At 41.1% G+C, this 16,298-nt stretch overlaps 1 protein-coding gene across 1 annotated transcript in view; it reads right to left on the minus strand.

Moving 5' to 3' along the window:
• Positions 1-383: 383 nt before the first annotated feature.
• The window catches only part of RERG (RAS like estrogen regulated growth inhibitor), a 109,674-nt gene continuing 93,759 nt past the window's right edge, over positions 384-16,298 (minus strand). Inside the window, exons 4-5 of the mRNA XM_027699714.1 lie at positions 5,000-5,073; positions 384-4,290 (exon numbers count right to left, since the gene is read on the minus strand). Coding sequence (XP_027555515.1) covers positions 3,883-4,290; positions 5,000-5,073 — 482 coding nt within the window. The 3' untranslated portion in view covers positions 384-3,882. The remainder of the gene's footprint in view (positions 4,291-4,999; positions 5,074-16,298) is intronic.

Raw genomic sequence — 16,298 nt, forward strand, 5'->3', positions numbered from 1 at the left:
TTAGCCCAAAATTTGCCTCAGAAGCTTGGGAACAAGATCCACGTTATTTAGCTCGCAGGACAGCGTTTGGGTGGTGCATTTCAGTGAGGTCATTTAATAACTGTGGCACTGTAGCTTCTTTGATCAGCCTTGAAATAGTTAGCAAGGACATTTGGATCTGTGCCTCACCGTAGATCCTGTTTGACCTCTATTCCAAGCCTAGCAGCCAAATAAGTTCAAATAGAATGATCCAAATGTTGCAGTGCTTACTCAGGCAAAATTCGCTGTTTGTTTTCCCTAGATAAAGATTAAATAAAAAACAAACCAGCACTTTCGGAACTGGCTGCTTAAAAGCTGGAAGGCAACGCTTTGGAGACATCCAATAGAAGATCAATATGTAAGAGTTCAGTACAGACTGCTATTTTTTTTATTTTTATTTTTTATTTTTTCTTATATATTATCTACAAGCACAAGCTTTCATATTTTTAATGTAAAAATGCATACAGATCATTATATATATAAAATTCAACTAGACTTGTAGCAAACTGCCAGATCCAACTATCCCCAGGCTGGGGACACCTTGTCCGGATCCAGGTGCAAACCCAGTGGCTGATCCTCACTTCCATCTGTAGTTGCACCAAATCCCCAGATTTGAAGATTCTCAAAGTTCTAGGGAAGTCTTGGGTCCTGATCCAGGTTTTGCAGCGTGGGCATGACTAACTCTTCATCAATTGAAGATAAATATTTAAAAACTTCATAAATGATGACCAACTTGTTGTAGGTAACAAGTATTCACTTCACTTTTCCTCCCCCTTTTTGTTTATCATCCTTCCCATCCTCTCTCCACAGAAATGGTAGTGGGCAGAGGAGAGAAACTTGATGTTAGTGTCATATACATATGTTTAAACAGCAGCTGTAGAAACAGAATTTAAAGCATTGATGTCTGCTGCAGAAAGGCTACCAAATGTGGGTTCATGCTGCATTTGGCCTTTTCAATGCTTGGGCAATTTTGGGCTCAATTTGTGCACTGTAGATATATTACACATTTATAGCATTGCCGATAATATGTTGCAGCATTGTGAGCAACAGAAAATCAGGTTGCATTTAATACTATGTAACGTGTATCAACAGATACACTATAGTAGAACTGGCTTGACAATCAGCCCATGACACCAAAAGAAAAAAATTAATGAGCAATTAAATAAAGAAAATTGTGTTTGTGTGGGAGGAAAGGTCGCAAAATAGCAGCCTCCTTTTCGACCAAGTGTTTATCTTGGTTGGCAGTTTCCAAATTCAGTCTTTGCAAAGGAATGTTACTATTTTTATTATAGGTGCTTTATATAACAAGCGATATTTGCACAGTGGAACATTTTCTTTCACCAGGATCTTATAATTTCTCCACACAGATATTATAAAGGAAGATACAAACAATTTATTGAGATTCTTTTGGAAAGTATGAGGGCCTCTCCTTCCTCTTCTAATATGAATATGAATCATTTATTTTCTCTTGTCATTCACGTATAAGCTTTTTGTATTTTAAATGCAGCTCAACTCTGAACCCCAAGAAAGGTTTTCAGATAAAAGAATTGTTGAAGTTTTATAAGAGAGGGATGAATCAATTGCTTAGCATAACAAGACATTCCTCTTAGCTATGTTGCCATGGGATTGCAGGTAAGGACTTTGTTTACTTCAGATTTGTGCAACAGCTCTGATTTCAAAGATAACAGAATGACTTTGTGCTTCAACTTGCAAATGCTTATTCTGGCTCCTAGTGTAACATTGCTTGCAAGTTCAGACCCTCAGCTAAAGACTTCTGGTTTGTGAGCAGGCATTAGCTCTTTCTTTTACGCTTGTATTGATTCTACATTACTAATGGGACTAAAAATGGCAAAACCTCTATTTTTTTTTCTTTTTAACAAAAGTTAGAGATGTGTTGAATAGCTTGGTAACAGGTGTGTCTCAGAGACTGTGATATCACCCATTGCAAGAACCCCCTGCCCAGAAGCACAAGGTAGTGTTTCCACTTCAGGGTGTCTAGATGGCGTATGGAAATATACTTGAACATGAGGACCAAAATATAGAATTGATTCCAGAAGAGTGAAATGAGTTTTCACTGTCTAGAATACAGAAACAGAGGAGACAAATAACAGCACAAATAAAATATATAGCTGAATGTGATGTTCTTTGATGCTGGTTGGGTAAAAGAGAGAGTTTAAAAAAAATTACTTTGATAAAATACCTTGAAGTACATTCTTTTGAAAGAAGTCCTAACTTGGAACTTTTCTCTGTTGGCAGGGATATACAGATCTGACTCTTCAGCCTGTTCCACCACTTCTATGGCTACCTATAACTATCTGAAATGTTATCCAACTAGATATTCTCCTAAATCTGTGGCAATTTGTATGTGATAGCCTTTTGGAGTTACTTCATCACAGAGGCAAATAACCATGGGAAGTACAAAGCAGTGGAGAATAAAGTTGTAAGTAGTTGCTAAAAGGGGGGTTTTCCTCAAAGGAGAGCACTGCTAATATTCCCATTTATCATCCCAACCTTTGGCTGTGGTTCTACATGATAACAGTCTGAACTGCACACCACACTGCCTAAAGGGATGCAACACAACTGCTGGGAAACCAGGACAATCTGAATTAAAATCTTCCAGTCTTGGTTCTTACATCTTTTAGCATACAGTTAACAAACCAACTAGACAAGAGGCAAAATTTGACAGCTGGGTTAAATCAGATGCATGAGGGAGAAGAAAAAATGAACACCTTTTATCCCTGGCACAAAATCTGATAACATACACTTTCACTTCGATGTGCCAGATAGAAGTCACAAAAAAAACTGTGCTGGTTTAAACCCCAGAGTGCTCCAAGCAACATCTGGAAGTTTAAACAGCTGGAAATTGTGATCTTTTTGATATGGTAGAGGCCATTCACATCTGATCTGCATTTGGGCGTTAGACTTTAAATACTTGCCTTCCCAAGGATTCTGTTCTTCTTCAGTATAAGATAGACTAAGAGGAACTACTTGAATTGAAAAAAGACCAAAACAAGAAGTGTAAACAAAAGCTAAAAACTACCCATAACTAAAATCAATAGTAATATTTTTTTTTTTAATTTGACTTCATAACACATTTAGTCCCATTTCCCCAAGTACAGTACTGCACTTTGAGGGGAAAAAGCTGAAATGCCACTGGACTAGCTGATTATTTCTTCATGAATTCTGCAGTTTCATAGGATCTGGAAGAGCTGCTGAACTTCAGCTCTGTTGAAATGTACATCTTGCTGGCCAAACACTCCATAAAATAGACCTTTCCTATATTTTTTGCATACCTTGCTAAGAACATCAGCACTCATAGATTTGACAAAAATAACAAGGAAGTACAGTTTGGAGTAAAAGCACACAATGAGCCAACTTAGAGCTGGTTGAAGGTGTCAGGTAAAATTTCTGTTGCAACAGAGCAGCCTCTACATGTATTCAGTCCTGGAGAACATGAGTTGTGATGGTAGTTGATGGACCGAAGGCTGAATCTTTCTGAGCAGGTGGTTGGCTGGAAATGATGTTTAGGCACTACTGATTTGCAGGACGTTGGACTTGCCATGTAGAAGCAGAAGATTCTCTGTTGGTGCCAATTCCCGCAATCATCTTGTCCTTTGGAGTACATTTGGTGTTTTTTTCCTTGGTGTTTTTGGGTTTTTTTCCACATTAGACAGAAGCAGTGTGGCTAAATACATTTCAAAACAGGAAAATAGTATGATTCTGTGTTATTCAAAAATACTGTGATGTTTTTTTTTTTTTTCATTGCAAAGCTTTGACCATTTTTAATTAAATGTGCTCTGCCTGCCTCATCCCTGCTCCAAGCTAATATGCTCTAAAATCTTACCTGGTTTAGTACAGCTTTTTTTAGCTGCTGATTTTGGTAAGCATCTTATTAATTGCCTGCTTGACATGGGTGGTGGAGCTTCGTCTCCGAGTCTTGCCCTGGACCATCTTTCGTCGCCGTACCTCACGACACAGCTCGTAGAAGGCCTCCATAATGTTGCCCTCTCCTGTGCAAGCAGAACATTCATAAAAAGCACATGCTAGTTCCGTGGCCAGCTTTTCACCTTCCTCTGTGCTGACTTGCCTGGAGTGATCCAAGTCTGCTTTGTTCCCCACCAGGATCAGGGTGACATTTTTGGGCTTTTTAACTTCATCCAACAAGTTCTTTAGCGGCAGCATTTCCTCAAAGCTGCCTCTGTCTGTGATGTCGTAAACCAGCACAAAGCCTTCACCCCATCGCACGTGTCCTTCTTTCTGGATAGGATCCTCCTGTTCCCAAAGACAGACACAAGCCTTAGGAATTTGATTTACAAAACAGACACCAGAAGTTCAGAGAGATGTTGGTCCTCCAAAGCCTACAAAGCCATGTACAGCTGCTTTACTTTATACTTTACACACATCACCTATTTTATCACATAGCATAGGAGATCTGCCCAGCTGCCTGTGGACAGGCTGGTAGCAAGTGTTTGGAAGGGGGTCTCTGCTGAATGATATCCAGCACACAAGCTGCATAGCCCTATGCAGCATAAGCATGTGCCATGTTTTGAAAGGAAGGCAGACATGACTATGACAAAACTGCTCCTCACTTTAGTGCAAATCATGGGTTGAGGCTGTAAAGCTTTATCACTTGGCTGTAGAAATAGACTGTGACTTTATTTTTTAGTGATGACATGTTGGGCTGGCCCTGAATCAAGACGTGAGAATAATTTTAATACCAGAGTAAACCTTGACTTGTTTATTCTTCCGGGATTTGAAAACTCCAAGCAGAGTCCCTTGCAGAAGGGTCTGGATGCAGAATGCTGAGTCCAGCAGCAAGCTGATGGTGGTGATGGAGGGGGGAGCTCTGCCTAGAAGCAAATATCTGTCCCCAGAAGCAGAGCACACCTGCCACCTACCACACTGCCACCACCACCGCACTCCCCTTCCCTGCTGTCTATCCGAGCCAAGGTGTTGGATAATAGTACATGCACCCACGTACCTGACCAGCTGTATCTAGTATCTCCATGGAAACCACTTCATCATCAATGGTAGCTTGGTGACGATATGTAGACTCTAAAATAAGAACATATTGTGAAATGTATTAAAAGAACTTTTTTTTTTTTAATCTTCCTTACAGCTCTCCCAGCACAAGAGCTGAAATATGACGCATGGTTTGACTAAATTTCATCTAGTGGAGCTCTTCCAGCCATCCTGGAACACACGCAAGCCCTTTCTACGACAGCGGCACTTTTACGTCTCTCTGTACGGCACAGCTTTTTCTTTCCCGTGTGTTAGACCTGTAAAGGGCTGTGCCTGTGGACACTGCACTCTGCACCCAACAAGAGGACACTTTCCTGGGGCAGAGAGCTCTGCAAGGCTGTATTCCATTTTTCGTGTTTGCTCCTAGGCAAGGCCTGTGAAAAACAAATACTACAACTCTCAAAGTATCCAGCTCAACAGTCTGTCACTGCACAGCTTGAAGTCTCACAAGATCAAAACCAATATGGTTGCAGATCAAGGAACCTAACCACTAAGCTCAGGCCTTATACTGTGAAAAAATTCCAGATCAGTTAGCTATTTTAGGAATGTCTGTTTTAAACATTCTGAAACCATCACATTCCCCTCTTCTAGCAAGGGATCAAGCAGTGATTTCCCTGTGTATGATTTATAAGGATAACCAGAGGGCATTAAGCATTCACACCATGCTATAGGAAAAAAAAAGGAACCTATTTACTATGTCTCAGGTTCTGGAACTAGGCAACTAATCAGAAAGCTAATGACAAAAAAAGGCTTGTTTTATCTCAATAAGCTGATAAGCTAAATTTGATAGCATTTGACCTAAAACTTGGAAAATTATCTGTGCTAACATTCAGATTTATTACTGTTGCTAGCTCACAGATGTCCTATATCAAAAGGCAAATGTGTATGTTGTAAAAGTCTGGCCAGTGACTGTGAATGCTTTGCACTGTCAGAGATACAATTCTTTCGTTTGGTGCAAATCTCTTCAACAGAAATGAAGGATATCTTGCAGGAAACACATTTCTTTAACTTGAACTTCTGAAAGGGCTCATCCTTTTTTCGTTACGTGCTTAAGAATGTCAGCTCTTCATAACCATGAATGTTTCAAGCTGTCAGTGCTGCAAACACCCTCTTCCCAAAACAAAAATGTCACTCCCTCCCTGTCCCACCTTAATTGCTGTAATAGCCCAGCTGTCTCTAACAGGGACAAATGGTCAATTTACTTAAGCAGATGGTAAGCACTCTTACTGCAGGGTTTCAGACAATGAAGACTGGGGTTTTTTAAAGGCTGTAAATACTTCTTCTGTTTAGTATTTTGAGGCTGTTGAAGGAGTTGGAGTCTACCTTTATGATCCTGAGGCTATACCTACAGAGCAGAGTAAGACATATCTAAGTCTCTCAGTGGTATGTCTTACCTGTCTCTTCCACACACCCTCTTAGATGCAGCAATTTCCTCAGGGAATGCAGAAAAGGCAAGAAGCTCTAGTTTGGTGTGGAAGCTGCAGTGATGTGCCTTCAATGAGTTATTTCAGTGGCTAGAATGTTCAGCGCTACATTGGGATTCCCTGTGTAGTAGTCCAAGTGGAAGGTTATTTAGGAATTTAACGCTTTGTTTCTTGGGGGGAGGGTGCTATGAAGAAGAGATGGCTCTCTGAGTAAGTAGTGTGGTATTAGCTCCTTACTTGTTAAGACTTTGCAGTGCTTGAATGCCTGCAACCATCTGGCCCTGCTTAACAAGTAGCTGTTGAGAATTGTTCCACAGAACTTGAGAAAGTGCTCACTCAGCCCCGACTGCAGCATATCTGTGAAACATCCTCCTTAGGAGGCAGAGCAGGGAATGCCATGAAGATCTTCCCTGTGAAATGGGAGAGCAAATCTCAACCAGTAGACTCGTGCTCGCTGCAGAAAAGCAGCATGATTCTGAAACGATACTTGAGTTCTCAAAATAGGACTCTGGCAGCACTTTATGTTGCAAGTTTAACTCACTTTGGTTGCTCACGCTGGAATGGAATTTGATCTTGGATGAGTAGCATCAATTTGGGTCAGATTTGTGTAAATAAATCTTAGTAAATGTGTCTTCCTGTGCTTTGGAATGTGTGGTAGCTGGGTGAATTTTAATGAGCGTAAAACGGCTGGATGTTGAAAGCATTTTTTTGGTGTAATCACGGACATGGCTGCTCCTTCAAGAGAACAGAAACATCTGAAGAATCTGGTTGTCTTGTAACTTATGAGCCCTGAAGATGTGAGCTCCAGTCTGTTCACACTGATCCCATGGTGCTTTACAAATGCATTGCCTTGCTTTGGTATTTATTAATATCGTTTTCCCTTTGGTGTTTGTTTTTTTTTTTGAGACATGCAGCTAGAGAGAAATTACAGGACTTGAGATAACTGCTGGATTCCCAACTGAAACCATAGACAACACAGGTGTCTGTGCTCAGCTAAGCACCCTTGACTACTATTAGAGTTGATGAAGTAAAATAGCTGCTGGATATAGCTTGTCTGAGCTCTCTCTCAGGATAAATCACACCTCAAAAGCACTTGGAAGACTAAAATTGGTCAGATGAATCCAGGCTCTAAATGTCTCATGCTTACATCATCATGGTTAAGCAGAAAAAGAAAAGTGTAACACTGTACCAGTGGCTCCCAAAATGGCTTCAGGCAACTTCCTGAGCTTCAGGTTGTCATTTGCAGCAGATGATGCCCACTTCTTCTATCTATAGCTATATGGCTAAAACCTCATAGAGGGAAAGGAAACTGTGGAGCTGTGTTTTGCTCTCCACAGGCTTGGCATCAAATCTGCCAGCTTCAAAGCAGAGTTAGGGAGCTGCTGTGTTGACTGAGCTGTGATTTGCTCGAAGATGACAGTGCTGTGGAAATAGTTAGATTTAGTGGGTTGCTCTGTTTCAGTATAAATAAGTAAATCTGACCTGTTTCTTGTTGGTCTGTGCTATGCTTCTAGTCATATTTGCAATAACAAGCTCAAAGGTGCTGATAAGTGTGGCTTTGAAAGATGATGCCAGATTTCTGAGTCCCTCTTGATTATAAAGCTGCAATCCCCTCATCACTCTTGCCATGCAAAGTACTCTTGGTTCTCATAGTCCTATTGTTTCAAAAATTGAAGCTTATTTCAAAAGTATTTAGAGTTGTCAAAAGGCCTGAGAAGCATGTTGGAAAGTGGTAGAAGTTGGCTTGGTTTTAAACCACAATAATTTGTTAATAGGAACTGAATAAATCTTTCAAATTTCCACGGCTGCTGAATGATTATGGAAACGATGATTTCCGTGAAAAAAAAAAAAAAAAACTTCCCTGGGGGCTCTCAGTGTTTATAAGCATGTTACAAATCTCCCTATTCTTCTTAGAAATAGGATTTTTAAAAATATAGGGAAAAAATCCTACTTATATAGAGAAAACTTTGAAGCTTATGACTTACAGACTGTGACCCTATTCACGCCCCTAAGGAGGCACAGGGCAGGACAGCCAGTGTATGCTCTGGGCAGTCAGCAGGCAGATGCATCTGCACAAGCCAGGATGCAGGGCTGTCCCTGGTCCATGAAGATGGACAAAGACTGTTTGTAGATGACCTTAGAAGAAGATTAAGGTGCTGTGGGGACTCGTGGGGGATAAAGGATGCCCTATGGAACACAAGGACACAAGCAAACAGCTGCTGCAGTATGAAATATGGAGAAAAATTCAGAAGAAATGAGGTTTCATTAGGTCATTGCTTAGAAAGCAGTTTGGGTTTTATCATGTTTTCCTATTTTTACTACAGTGGGAAGGTAATAGATTGCTAGTGCATGCATAGCCCCACTAGACTATAAAGTTCTCATCTTGATATGAAAGGATTTTTTGAATTCCTAGAATTTGCTCTTTTTATTAAGGTAAAACACATGGGAGATTTTTTTCTTGATGTGTTGATATTTTCAATAAATAAAACTTTGGCCTCCAAACAGAAACTGTAGAATGCAGTTTTCTTGGAGATACCTCTAAAAATAATGGGAAGTATGTTTATTTGTTGCCTTCTGCATATGATTTTTTCTGCTGCATGCACAGAATGGGTTTCTTTTGAGGGGAAGTGAAGTGGTGTTACATTTCTTTCCCTATAGGTTCTGTTCTCATCTATCTTTTCCTGAGAAAGGCAGAGAAAATGTGTACAGGTACCTGGGAACTGGATTCATTAAGGCATGCTAAAACAAAACCAACAAAGACAGAGCAGTGCTAATTAGTAGGGACCAAGCTTCAAGGTTTAAACAGTTGTTGGTTGTTTTGTTTCTTTTTTTTTAATTTTCTGACTTAACTTTCCCAACAACACTTGACAGTTGGTTCCTGGTAGGAATTATGTCCACGATAAATTTCAGACCGAATAAATCTTATTTTGCTATGCCTTTTTGTTTTATTGTGGCAAGAAGCCTGTGTTGGTGAAGCTGTTTCACCTTATTTTTTGCCAATGAAAAGTAACCAGTGAGACTTTTCTCACACCTAAACCAAGCAAAACAAAAGCCTGCTCTCCTGAAGGTGCAAAAGCAGCACCGGAAAACTGGAAAACATTTCAGAATATGATGAGCAAGAAAAACAGGGGCAAAATATTTTGCAGCTGTAGCTACAGTGAGAAGAGCCACTGCCATTCTTGTCTGTTGAGCTACCATAAAAAAGCACTATTTTCATTGCTGACATCAAGAATATCTTCATCTTGAGACTCATATGAAAGAAAACAAACCACATTTTCAGATAACTGCTTCCCATGTTATTGTAAGCATCTTCCTCTGCTGCTCTCAATTACAATTTCATCATTTCAAGTCTTTGTTGAGCATTTTAGAAGCCAGTGTTGGTGTTTTAAGGTGCTCTAGGCCATATGAGTCCATTTCCTTAGAAACACCTCAGAGAAACTGGGAATACTTTCACAGCTCATTGCTATAATATACATTCAGTATAAATTCCTCCTGCTGAAGAGTACAGTAAAAATGATGCAACATATTAAATGTATATCAAGTTAAATAATGCTTCTACTTTTTTGATGAAGGAAAAATAGAAGCCTGGGGAGATGCCTAGGAAGGCACAATCTGGACTATTGAGAACTGAATCCCTTAAGCACTGTGAGGCAGAAGGAATGAGTAATTTTGTCAACAAAAATCAAAGATACTAATAGCCAGAGTCTGGCTTGAAAATAATGCCGTTGCACAGTGATTTATTAAATGTCTACACATTTGTCATGGTACTCCTGGAAACACAGACTGGCAGCCATTCATTCCTCCTAGCCCCAAATGGTTGGTTACCATTACATCTCACTTTGGCTGAAAGCCTGTACCAGAGCACGTGTTATTCCTTTATTGTGCTTGGATAGGCTGTACTTGTCAACATGGGTGTTCAGAAGAAATATGCAGAGGGTAAAGTTCTGCAAGATGATGGTAGAACTCTCTCCTCTTTTGCTAACTATGGAAAAATGGTTATTTTTAATTTTGAGCATGTTATAGCACTGTGTAGACTGCAGTATCCTGTTGTGAAACAGGAAGAAGAGAGGGCTGGAAGATGATCCTTCCCCAGGCTGCCTTCCTCTTATGGCTGCTGGTCTGCCTACATTTACACCCTAGGGCTGACGGGACCATCAGTTATTAGCACCTATTTTAGTATGGCTGCTCTGTTAAAAGTTCTGTCTGCTGTTCTGTGCAGTTTCTCAGCTGTGCTGCTGTGGTATTTCTGTGGTAAAGGCAGGCAGTTAAACTTTCAGGAGTGTTAAGAAAAACTTGCTGAGTAAGCCACAAGTCAAGAAAACTAGAAATCTACAATATACAACTTGTTTCCTCAACTTGTGATCAGTAGGGAAAGCAATTCTGAGGATCAAGAGTTTGTTACTCAGACATTATTCCAGCTGTCCAGTCATTAATCCAGCTGTGTTAGCTCAATAAAGCAGAGAGCAAAGACAGTCCCTGAAAACTATATTTGTACCCGAGCTCTTTATTGTGGCTTCATTGGCACAAAATTATCCCAACAAGATAGTTCTTGGATCTTCTCTTGCCAGGGTAAATTAGAATATATAATAAATAACATTAAATCCTTATACTTCTTAGTGAGGTCTTGGTTCCCACTGCTAAGCTGTTTCTGATTATCAACCATTTTCATGCAAACTAGTTTGGATATATTCCTACTTTACTCTGTTGTTTATGATGTTCATACAGACTTGTATTTATCAAGGGCAGAAAAGAAACTCAGGCCAGCATTATTTGCTACTGTTGTCATGTTTGGCATCTGCAAACTTCTCTTGTGATCCCTGAATGATACTATTTTGCTAACAGAACCCCCAGCTACAGATGTAGGCAAAATTACTCTTCTAATGTAAAAATAATCATCCTTGCAACAAGCTTTCCAACGGGAAAAGCCTTGTTGCTAATGCAAACAATATCTTCATGAAGTGATTTCTGCTATTCTTGCCACAGCAGCGAAATTTGGAAGTCTTGAGCTGGTCTGTAGGAGATAAAGTTCTGTGGTGTGAGGGAACTAACTAGAGGTGTCTGTCTAACGAGACTAACAGAGATGACTGTCTCCTTCCCTCAAGCATTTGTTTACTTAGTGTGCACCTTTCTGCAGTCCCATGTTCTGTTGCGGAAGAATGGTGCTATCATGGGCCTTTCATAATCAAGCTAGTGGGACAGCAATTTGTAATACTTTATACTCCTAGAAAGGAGATTTACTGACACCTATACATTTTACCCATTTTACGCGTGTTTGGTGTCTTATAGGCTGTCTGTGTGTTGTATTAGATAGGACCTCATAGAAACACCAGCTCAGGTTTTTTATTTGCCCAGTAGAAAAAGGGTAAATAAAACCCTGCAAAGAAATTGTGACACAGCTGGAAGAAACAGTCTTTAAAAAATAGCACTATTAATCTAGCAAAATTATAATTTTTCTTAAGACCCATATTTCTGTACAGTTACCTCTGCTCCTTTAAAGTCCTTCAAAGAGAAGACTTTTCTCTATCCCATTCAAATTAAATAAACTCCTTTGCTTTGTCTCTCTTTGCCTTCATAGACAGGCCAGTCTGTCATGCCCTGTTCTATTGATTATCTGTTCAGAGACAGTCTCCCTTTCAGAGAATTCCCAAAGTTGTATGAAATGTGGGAACAGATAGAGAAAGACACCTAGGGATAGTGTGAGAAAGCCAAGATACTTTTAGAAAGGTCAGCAAAAATATTGTCTCCGTTTGCTAGTATAAATAGACTTTTGTTTAAAATCCAGTCTTTTGAGAAATGCTTGGTGTTTCTGTGCACCTTTGATACATTAACTCTGAGTACTAGTTATTTAAAGGATTTACAACCCTTCTATAAGATGAGGGATTTTATAGATGAGAAGCAGAGGCAGAGACTGCAGGCAACAGAAAAGAACTGAGGAATCTGTCTCCTGCACTTTACCTGGGGTTTTATTTCTTTAGTTTTGTCACTATATGGCAAAAAAATGACATTTAAGTCCCTCAGCTTCAGAAACCTCCTGATTCTCCCAACTGTATGTAAAAATGCTGATTGTGAAAAATGAAAAAACCTATTTCATAATCCCCCATCCTTTTTTTTTTTTTTTTAAATTCTTGGATATCCCAACTCTGTTTCTAGTAAAGCAAATTGTTCCAGTTATGGTCTGACAACAAATGTGTTGTCAGAGAAATACTGCAAAACTTATTTTTAAAAGCACTCAGCCGTCGCAATGATGAATTTTCTTCCCTCATCATTTGATCCAGGAGATTCCCCCCTGCATGTCATGGCTTATGGAGGCAGGAAATTTGCTGCTACCCATGAAGTACTCTGCAGGCCATCTGTTTGTCTACTGCTGTGATGGCTCTTTGGGCTTCCTCCTCCTTTTTTGCCTCCCAGGAAAAAAACAGATTTAGCAGTTCACTTGATGACTGACTCCAATTTTAAAATCAATTAAATAGCAAACCACAATATCTCTCCATCTTTGAGCTCAGGTGAAGACACCCAAACTTCTGGGCACTGCCAGTAGCTCATGGGGGACATTGCTGAGATGCAGACTTATCTCAATTTACTGGCGATGAGTAGAGCAGCTATTTACAGCACCCTTGAGAGCCATGGTGAGAAACTCTGTGTCACTGAGGTCCATGGGAGTCCTCATTCGTGATAGAAGTTTACCCACAGAGGGCAGGTGGCCAAATAAAGGCCCTTCCACCTTGACACTCCTCCCACGGAGTGTGTCCATCCCTGAGACGACGCCGGCTGGCAAGTGTTACACACTTACACACTTCTGATTTTGGGGCAGCAGTGAGGTGGTAGAGACTCGAGAGGACACCCTGCAGCAGTGCTGCTGCCAGGGTGGCTGCTTGCAGGCTGCAAACTCTGCCATGGTGCCAGCAAATTGTCAGCCTGCTGCCACCCCACTACTGCCAAAATGGTACATAGGAATGCTTATTTTCACGCTGCTTCTATGAATCTCTTAATAGACCCAAACTGAAATAGAGTACTGTCATGGTTTTAGCAAGGCCCAAAATCCAATTCTGATTCCTAGCCCCCCACCCACATCTCAACCCCATGTGAGATGGGTTTTCCAGACAAAAACACGAGACTCAATATGGGGGAAGGAATATATTACAAAGACTATACACATAAATAAATACTATAATACATTGCATACAATCTTAACTCTATATCTATCTCTACCATGACAATAATATTTACAATGGGCCCAATCTCTTCTCCCTCCAAATAAAAGTCCAGGAGAGAAGAAGAAGAAAAGACCCCTTCCAGTCTGTCAGCAGCAGGCTCTCTCTAGGCAGCAGGCTTTCTTCTTCTCTTTCAGGCAGCAGTTGCAGCTGGATCCTTGCCAATACACACGAGGGGGGTCTCCAAGCCCCTCTCGGCCCCTCGACGCCAAACGAAGGGTCTTTCCGTGGACTACGTAACCCCAGACAAGGTCGTTCCACCACGGTCATATCACGAAGCACGGGGGTCTTCGTGACAGTCTGGTATCTTCAGGGGAAATCAAGCCCCTTCACAGAGCTTCTGTGCTCTGCTTCAAAGATGGCTGCCAGCTTCTCTGAAGCTGCAGCAAAAGGGGGGGGGAAAGCCCAAGGTCACCCCCTCCACACACATTCCTTTGGCCATCCTGGCTGAGCTCTCAGGAGGCCGGAGCTTCTTAGCTCCTCTCTGTAGTGCATACTGCACTTTAGGACTCCACTCAGTCCACCACCCCCTCCTCTTTCTCAGAGGGGTCTCTAGCGAGTTTGGGGGTTTTGGTTTGTCCAGTTCTTACCCTCCGAAACTCTCTTCCTGCTGCTGGCTCGGGTCTCTTGTCCTGCTTTCTGCTGCTGGCTCTTTTAGTTTCCTCAGACAGCTCTCTGTCTGCTTCAGTTGCATACCGGCATCTGCTGCTTCTCTTGGTTCTTATCAGTTGGCTCTTTGCCACTGCTCTTCGGACACTGCTGTTCTGCTGCTGCTCCGTCGCTGCTCCCAGCGTCTCCCACTTCTGCTTACAGGGGAGAAAACTCCCCCAGCTCCTAGCCACAGGCACTCAGTCCAGCTAACACTGTTCCAAGTCCCTGCAGCCCCCCAACCGGGGGCTGGGGGGGAGGCAGAGGCCCCCAGGGGCCGGAGCCCCTTCTCCTCGTGGCCTCTACAACATGGCCACCTCTTCTTCCCCCAACAAGTACCACTGCTTCTCTTCCGGTCTCCAGAGATATGTTTATATTTTGCAGGAGCATTGATTGGGTCAAGCCCCAAGGGTCACCACCCCCTGGGGGTTACCACTTTCAGCTTCAGGGGGAAACCTGGTTCAAACCACTACAAGTACAAATCTCCAGTTCTGTATTAAATCCAGCGCAGGTAAGTTGCTAATGTTTGTGAAGTCCTTTTAGGCTGTGGTTTAAGTGGTGCCCCAACCAGGCCAAGTGCTTTGAAGCCTTCTTAACATCACACCAAATTTGCTTATTCGTTTTCAAGTTGTGTTCTATTTTAAAACACATTAGTGAATTTTGGTGAAATCCATGTGGTAACCCAACACCCTTTCTCAGTACATATTTAACAAGCTAAAGAAAGCTAGTTTAATGCTGAATTCATATATTTAATGTTTTAGAAAACAGCTGCATGTATTTTTTTAAATGTGCAGTTCCAGCCCCTTTCTACATAGACCTCTTTCATTGAACCATCTAATTCTGTTGCAAACATGAGATAGCTGTGTAATTTACTATAAATAAAGACTGCTGTGGAAACTTATTCACCTTGATAATGCCAGGTAACCACTTAGCCTGAGGAATTCAGCACCTTTTCAAAAACAAACAAAAAGCTCATGCCAAGATGGTGACAGTGACTTGCCAGTTAAACAGAAATGATGGAGAAGTCAAAGCTGATGGTTAATACTCCCCAGAAAATGAACTTTGCTGCAGTTGTTACCCCTAGGCTGGGAACAGTAAAATAAAAAGCTCTTCTGCAGAGATGCAGCTGTCCTGCTGATGCTTCCACAGATCCAGCATCATGCCCAAAAGCAGCAGAGCTGCAAAGCCCTGAATTCAGCAGCAGCTCCATGTGCCAAAGCTTGCAAGATTCAGTGATGTTCCTCCCACCAGAAAATGTTATTTTGTGATCTGTAATTCAGCTTCTGGAGATACAGCAGTATATCCAAGTGTTGCTAAAAATATGGTCCTTCATTTCCTTCTGGCAGGTTAGAATAGTAAAGAATATTAATAAGGTGTGGGGTTTTTTTCCCTTCCAGATACAATGTGCCACCCATGAATTGAAAGAGGAATAGGGTTTTTTTAACCTGATGTTTAGTTTAGGATAATGTTGAATTTCCATCAGGCCTTGGACAGCTTGGTGAAAGCTTTCCTAAAAATAGGAATTATCTGGGGATTCCTTGCATCAGAGGGCTAATGGGTCGTTGAAAACTTGACATAAGAAGTAAACTATAAATATGAAATTTTTGTCACAGCCCCAGTGATTTTTGGCAAAACTTCCTGTTGCTTAGGAGCTGGATAGTTTGCATCTATTTTACTCATGTCCTTTCAGAATTACTTGACAAAGCTGCTTATTTCTCCTTGTAAAGCAAAGGAGTCTTACTGACACAACTTCAATCTTTTATATCGGCTGAACATGTAGAGATCCCTCTTTCCACCCAACTGTCAGTCCATGACTGCTAAGAAGAAATAAATGTATTCTGCCAAAACTTTTCAGTGGATTCAACCTGGTGATGTTTGCAGGTAACTAGACACCAAATCACCTCAGGATGACCGTGCTAAAGACAGAAGTGCATTCTTCCAAGCACTGTTTCTCAAAGCTTTTGAAGGTACAGTT

The sequence above is a fragment of the Neopelma chrysocephalum genome, unplaced genomic scaffold (assembly GCF_003984885.1).
Source record: "Neopelma chrysocephalum unplaced genomic scaffold, ASM398488v2 Primary Assembly neopelma1_139, whole genome shotgun sequence".
NCBI lineage: Eukaryota > Metazoa > Chordata > Aves > Passeriformes > Pipridae > Neopelma > Neopelma chrysocephalum.